General features: G+C 47.1%; 1 protein-coding gene across 2 annotated transcripts; it reads left to right on the forward strand.

The window, feature by feature from the left end:
- Positions 1-169: 169 nt before the first annotated feature.
- rwdd (RWD domain containing 4) lies at positions 170-4,866 on the forward strand. Of its 2 annotated transcripts, none has more exons than XM_076040517.1 (8): positions 170-330; positions 1,108-1,188; positions 1,299-1,408; positions 1,521-1,668; positions 1,997-2,105; positions 2,724-3,416; positions 3,527-4,458; positions 4,630-4,866. In XM_076040517.1, exons 1-6 carry the CDS (start codon positions 307-309, stop codon positions 2,819-2,821), a joined length of 570 nt encoding a protein of 189 aa, XP_075896632.1. In that variant the 5' UTR covers positions 170-306; the 3' UTR covers positions 2,822-3,416; positions 3,527-4,458; positions 4,630-4,866. The 2 variants fall into 2 exon arrangements, with proteins under 2 accessions (XP_075896632.1, XP_075896633.1); XM_076040518.1 differs by having other exon boundaries at positions 4,649-4,866.
- Positions 4,867-7,062: the final 2,196 nt, after the last annotated feature.

Below are 7,062 nucleotides of genomic sequence, written 5' to 3' on the forward strand. Positions count from 1 at the left end.
TTCAAATATTTACATCTATGAATAAAACATTTACAAAGAACAATGAAATTGTTCACCAGTGGTATTACAGTTGTTCACAGGTGGAGGTCAGTAATGCGCCCTGCGGTGTTCACACTGCAGCAGAGGAGAAGAAGAAGAAGAAGAAGAAGAAGAAGAAGCAGCAGCAGCAGCAGCAGTAGTCAGTGAGACACATGTTGCGCTAAGGTTTATAATAAAGGTTTAAAAATAAAGTTTAATGCTTTAATGGTCGAAATCAGCGGCTCTGTCTCCGCGTTCGAGACGTGAAGGAAGAAAATCCTCAACATCATGACGGCTAATGAGGACCAGGAGGTATGAAGCTGTAGCTCCTGCTGCTAACTGCTAGCCTTGACGGTCGACTTCCGCTCGTCTCGTCTCGTCGTTGACGGTCCCATGCCGATAGAAAGAACACGTTTCTGTGCTTGCCCAGGTGCCAAGTAGCGACAATTACACAAACGTTGTGTTGAAGGGCTCCCTCGGACTGTGTGGATATCGCAGTGTTGTTGTTTGTGTGTCTACACGAACACGGCTGGTCCCCAAAGCCAACTTTGTTGACCTCTGGTTGCAAAATAACTCAGTAAAAATCCGCGTCCACACCGACAGGGCGATAAAAATCATCTCCGTCCACATGAACAATATTAGCGATATTAATCAGTTTTCCTGTCCTGACATGCAACGGGAAAAACAATTGATTTTGAACCTATCAGATTATAAAGACTCAAAAGTCAATGATGCTCAGCATCGATCTGTTAGCACACTGCTAATTCTCTGGCTCCAGTCATTGGGCGCAATGGTACCAACTGACCTACTGGTCTGTGCTGCGAGCTTGTCGAGGGCTTCAGGTCTTCAGACTTCAGGTCATAAGATCTTCAGGTCTTCAGACTTCAGGTCATCAGATCTTCAGGTCTTCAGGTCATAAGATCTTCAGATCTTCAGGTCTTCAGGATTTCAGATCTTCAGACTTCAGGTCTTCAGGTCCTTATTTCTCCCCTGACACAAGTTCAGGCACGGTTTTTCTTTCTGTCGTCAACCGCTACGTCTCCTGTGATGGTTTATTCCAACTCATTTCATGTCCCTGTATCTTCACAGATGGAGCTGGAGGCCCTGCGCTCCATCTACGAGGGGGATGAGTGTTTCAAAGAGGTCAGCCCGGTTTCATTCCAGTTTAGGGTGAGTATCACAACACAAAAGACAGAAAAACAGTTGTATTTAAATCACGTACTAGTGAACCCTGTAACTGTTGAGGCACTGACCCTCCACTGATCAGTGATGTCCCTCAGGTAGGAGACCTGGAGGACTGCAAGGCCTTCATCCTGGACTTCACTTGGCCAGAGATGTACCCAGAAACAGCTCCACAAATTTCCCTCGATGCTTTTTTTAACAACAGGATGTAAGTGTTGCAAACAGGACGTTGAAAAATAAAAAAAAATCCTCTTCAGTCCACTGAGTTTCGGAAGTTTACAAAACACCTTCAACTTGTCTTCACGTCTGTGCCAACAAAGCTCTCCAGAGACCAAGGAGTCGATCTTGTCCAAGCTGGAGGAGCAGGTGGAAGCCAACCTGGGCACTGCCATGATGTACACTCTGTTCGAGTGGGCCAAGGAGAACCAGGAGGAGCTGATGGAGAACCACAAGGCCGTGGTCACTGCGGTAGGAACTGACTTCAAATGACAGCAGGCACCAGAGTGCAGGAGGAAGTGGGCCTGGACCAGGCTCGGTCCAACTGTTGGACTGGCGGGCCACACATTCAGTGAATGATTGAGTCAAAGTGATGGAGAGGAGAGGGGAGGGGAGGGGAGGAGAGGAGAGGAGAGGTGAAGTGAGGAGGATGGGGGGAGGAGAGGGGAGGATAGGTGAGGTGAGGTGAGGAGGGGGGGAGGAGAGGGGAGGATAGGTGAGGTGAGGAGGGGGGGAGGAGAGGGGAGATGATTTTTATCCCATAATCGACCACTTTGCTGTTTTTCCACTTTCTGTGCAGTTACTGACCTCCAGATGTGAGGTCACGACCACCACTTCAGCCAGCAAGAAGAAGGAGAAGAAGGAGCAGCTGTCCAAAGCTCAGAAGAGGAGGTTCATCAGCAGAACAGGTAGACCATCCTCCAGTTTCTCGTCTTCACAGGATTGAAAAGGAATTTTCTTGTGAGGCAAAAAGCCTTGAAAAAGTCTTTTCTGGTCTGGTGTTGCTGGTCTGGTCTGGTGTTGCTGCCCAGGGCGCTGGAGAACAACACAGGAGGGAAATGAGCTTCTCCAGTGTCTCTAAATATCAGATGTGTACTGGGTGTGTACTGGGTCAGACGTGGTTCTACAGTGAGACGACAAAGACGCTCCTTCTTCAGAGGTATCAGCTGTGTGAAGGATGGAGCCCCTCCTCCTGGTCCCCCTGGTCTCCCTGGTCCCAGGTCATGGCTGGGTGGGCCTCCAGTCTCCACTGTAGTGTGGTAGGACTCCAGACTTGGTCTCCGACTGGGAGGACTCTGGATTCTTGACCGAGACCAGTGGAGACTCAGACCGACTTTTGGGTCCCGACCCACCCGTTGAGAAACGCTGATGTACGGCACAATGGTTATTGTAGAAAACGTTTCAGAATCCTGCATGGCGTCAAAGCCGAGGACGGAGTGAAGAGTTGCTCCAGTGAAACTCTGCCAGCGGAGGCATCAAATCAAACTGACTTGTGTTTCTTGACCAAGATGCAACTCTGCTTTCAGATCACAAGGGTGAACTGCCAAGAGGATGGAACTGGGTGGACGTCATCAAGGTCAATAAATGCTTTTCACCTCCTCTTCACCACAGTGGTGTTGGCTAATGCACTGCAACCGCATGCAATTGGCACCTTAGATACAAGTTGTCCAGGAATACAGTTAGAAAAGTGCCCAGTGTAGATGAGAGGAGTCTTGAGTGATTTGCATGACTATATAATAATATAATATATTATACTGTGATATAATGTCTTTGTAATTAAAGTTGCAAGCCATGGAATGCAAAGTATGACACTGTAGTATTTGGTATTTAATAATACTAGCATAATAATAACTAGCATAATACTAGCAACAGCATTAGGATTGCATTAGTAAAATAATAGTAGTAATAATAACGATAATAATAATAATAATAATAATAATGGTAGTTAATCAGTTTACACTATTATTGTATCTGCAGAATATTAGATTTTTATATTTTATCTTAAACAGTCCTAATTTTGGGCTTTCTTTGGACTTATTGATGGTTTTCCTCTGCCAGTTATTGATGGTTTTCCTCTGACAGTTGTTGATGGTTTTCCTGTTTTTGTGTTGAGCGTCGCTGAGTTCTCTGCCTGTCATTGCAAACCTCAGGGTTCCACTGACTAACCTGTCCACTTTATTCTGCTTTTCTCTCTCGGGACGTTTCTGATCCTCCAGCATGTGAGTAAAACTTCTCATCTTCAAATATTCAAAATGCATCAAATCTACTCCACGTTCGTCTCGTCAGGTCTGAGTGGCTCCTCCTCTTTTTCTTGTTTTTTTTCTTGCAGTTGAGTAAAACGGGAGGAAAAGATGACGACTAGGAGCGGCTGCGTTCATCGGCCTGCAGCAATACAGGAAGTTGAGTCGTCTGCGTAGCTGCCAGCACTCCCTGCTCTTTCTCTGCTGGTCCTCCCTGCTCTTTCTCTGCTGGTCCTCCCTGCTCTTTCTCTGCTGGTCCTCCCTGAGGCCACCAGCAGGCTCAGTGAGGCTGGAATGCAGGAAAACTCACCTGGAACTGAAGAGGGACTTTGTGAGAAACACAGCTGCGTTGTCAAAGTGGTGCGGTTCTGACCAGAAGTGGTACAAGTATTCACATTCTGTACTGAAGTAGAGAGACTAATGGTAAAAGTACGCATTGGACTCCTTCACTCAAGTCAAAGTAAGAAAGTACAGGTTCTGAAATGTAATGAAGTGAAAAATAAATAAATAAATAAAAGTTCCTTTTTTCCCTTTAGTGTGAATGAAATAATACATTTGTTTATGATTTTGCAACAATGAAGAAGTTGTGACAGAATCATCTCGACTGACCAGACCAGGCAATGTTAGCAGGATGGCTAACTAGCGCCACTTCAAGCTGCAACAACAAATTGCAAAAATAAAAAAATAAACAAATTTTTAAACACAAAAGTAAAAATCGTGCTTTTTCCAAAGTATAAAGTACACATACTTGTGTATCAATGGAGGGAGTCAAAGTAAAAATTGTCAGAATTGCTAAACCTCCATCTAAACCAGGTCGTCATGGGAAAACACGTCCACGCCAGCATCACGGGGAGACCATGACCACCGGGTCCAGTTGTGTCTTCAACCTCTGGTTTCAGCGGCCGGTCTTCAGCCTGGAGGACTCCATGCAACTCCTAGCAGGACTTTAAACACTGCCGCCAGTGTAAAAGCTGTTACTGCTCTCTGCTTTTGAACTGGATCCAAGGAACGTTTCACCAGAGTCCTCCTGGTCCACCACAGTCCTCCTGGTCCACCACAGCCCTCCTGGTCCACCACAGTCCTCCTGGTCCTCCTGGTCCACCAGAGGCCTGCTGGTCCACCACAGCCCTCCTGGTCCACCAGAGTCCTCCTGGTCCACCACAGTCCTCCTGGTCCTCCTGGTCCACCAGAGTCCTGCTGGTCCACCACAGTCCTCCTGGTCCACCACAGTCCTCCTGGTCCAGTGTTAGTATTTCTGATGTGTGGGTGTTCATTTGTGATGCAGTAGGTTTGACTATGGACACGGTTAAACCCTGCTGTTCATGAGTGCAGACTGACATTGCAGTGATCTTCTGTTGCGGTTCATTGAAGGTGGAGAATGACTTTGGAATTAAAGACGCAGTACTTTGTCAAGAGGTACAAAGTTTAATCAGGTCTGTTGTTGATGTGTTTTGTCCTGTTTGCGGTCTATATTTTTTATTTTTTGAACTCCCATGGTTGTTTTGTCTTGCCGCTGTCTGAAGGGCTGCAGTACTCCTCCTCTTCCTCTTCCTCTTCTTCCTCCTCCAACATGTCGTGTATCGCCAGTAAAACAGCCTGACGGGTGGAGAGGAAGAAGTGATAGCAGCTCCTGCACAGAGCGACACCAGGAGAGGAGGACCTTCCTCAGTGGTCCGGGCCTGCAGCAGCTTCACTGGCAGTGAGTTGATTCTAACTGTAAGAGGGAGGTCTTCAGTCTACTCTTCAATAATTCACTCCAGTATAACTGCACTGACAGAACAACAAGACAGCAATCCAACCACACCCACTTTCACCACAAAGGATACTGGGAAACTCCCAGCAAAGCTAAACCATGACCTGGGGGGGCGACAATGAATAAAGGATGTCCTCCAATGTGAGCTGGACCACCACAGCCACTGCTGGTGGTTCTGATGCTGGAGTGCCTCCTTCCTGTTGGACCCTGACATTGCCCAGACCAAAGATCTACTGCAGGTCAACCTGGCTGAACAGTGACAACAAGTAGGTTACGCTAGGATGGTGGTAGGTCTGCGACCCTCCTGGGTACACTAGTCCTAGTGTTCTCGACGTGGTGGTCCAGGCCTCTGAACCTTGAATGCAGCCAGGTATTCTGCGGGGTAGTTTGACCCATACAGCTGAACTACAGACGAACCAATCTGACCTCTGATCCTTTAATCCTCCAATCAGACTCCTTTGAATTGCCACTCTACCCCTGACATTCACTGTCCCCTGGTCCAGCTCAGGCGACTGACACCAGGATACCAGGATCATTTTTCAAATGACTTTTTGCTACTTTCAAAGCTCAAGTCGTTGTGGAAGACGCAACTGGCAGGCGGTGATGCGGCTCATCGTCCTCGACTGAGAGGTGTCTGCAGGAGCCAACAAGCTGCAGACATGAAGCCGTGCACAGATGAAGTGACGGCACTATTGCGGGGGTTTGAGCCGCTCGCTCAGATTTTCATTGCGCTTGAAAAAGACTTGAAAGTCTTTTGCTCACCTTGGATCTGCACGGCAACGCACGACCTGAAATTATGGACTTTCCGTCGCGACTCCCATCTGAAGGGAACGCTTTGTCGCGGCTGGCGTGGACGCTGTTTATCGGTATCTGTTGCCAGGTTACCCCGACCTGACTGGCCTTGCTGCAAGAGTGCCGTCCGTGTTTGCAACCACATATCTCTGTGAGCAAAGTTTTCTCTGTTATGAGCGCCCATAAAACAAAAGCTGCATTCGAGGCTCACAGAAAAGAACTTAAATAACGTCTGGAATTTGGCATTTACAACTGATACAATTGTCGAAGCTAGGAGATGCTAACAGATGCTAACAGATGCTAAGCTTCAGGAGTGCAATCAACCATGGATCCCACGTAAAGTGCTGCAGAAGACACCGCACGCTCGCTCAGAGGAGATGATTGTTTTGTGTTAACAGTGATTTACTACCATGACCTCAGTCACTTGCCTAGAATGTGTTTTTATTTATATTTATATTTATTATTTATTTGTTGTATTTATTCAATTCCACGCAGCCTATGACTTAATCATTCTATTCTTGAAATTGTATATAGGGGAGGAAGAGGAGGGGAGGAAGAGGAGGAGGAGCCCAGACAACATTTATTCTTTATTGATGTTTTTAATGTCTTGATGCTGATTTCGATTCTCTGCTGTGTTTGTGGCACCAGACGTTTCGTCCAATAACCGAGGCTCCAAGACTCCTCAGTCACTGATTGGTTCAGACCTTCTGCTGCTGAGAGTTTGATCCAGTTTGATGAGTCAGCAGAGCAGCAGCAGCAGCAGGTGAACACAAAGGACGACCAGAAGATCCCTGATTAGATAGCAGCAACGAGTGCGCGCGCACGTACACACACACACACACACACACACACACACAATGAGTTTTAGCAAAGCGGCTTCCAGAACCTATGAAACAACTAGCCAGATGTTTCATATTCCCCCTTAGCTTTAATGCTAAGCTAATAGAGGGTGCTAAGCTAACAGAACACACACACACACACTCTCTCTGAGGCTTAATGAGTGTGAGGCCAGTCAGGGTCCGAGCAGCAGCAGCAGCAGCAGCAGCACACCTGCTGCCACTCCAGGTGTTAATGATCACC

This window comes from Nelusetta ayraudi, unplaced genomic scaffold (assembly GCF_046127955.1).
Source record: "Nelusetta ayraudi isolate G7.1 ecotype Tasmania unplaced genomic scaffold, CSIRO-AGI_Nayr_v1 ptg000061l, whole genome shotgun sequence".
NCBI classification, from domain to species: Eukaryota; Metazoa; Chordata; class Actinopteri; order Tetraodontiformes; family Monacanthidae; genus Nelusetta; species Nelusetta ayraudi.

Excerpts from the sequence above, each read along its gene's own strand:
- rwdd (XM_076040517.1), top strand. The coding sequence starts at position 307 with ATGACGGCTAATGAGGACCAGGAG. Across the intron at positions 1,189-1,298 it reads CGGTTTCATTCCAGTTTAGG|GTAGGAGACCTGGAGGACTG; the intron begins GTGAGTATCACA and ends GATGTCCCTCAG. Across the intron at positions 1,409-1,520 it reads GCTTTTTTTAACAACAGGAT|CTCTCCAGAGACCAAGGAGT; the intron begins GTAAGTGTTGCA and ends GTGCCAACAAAG.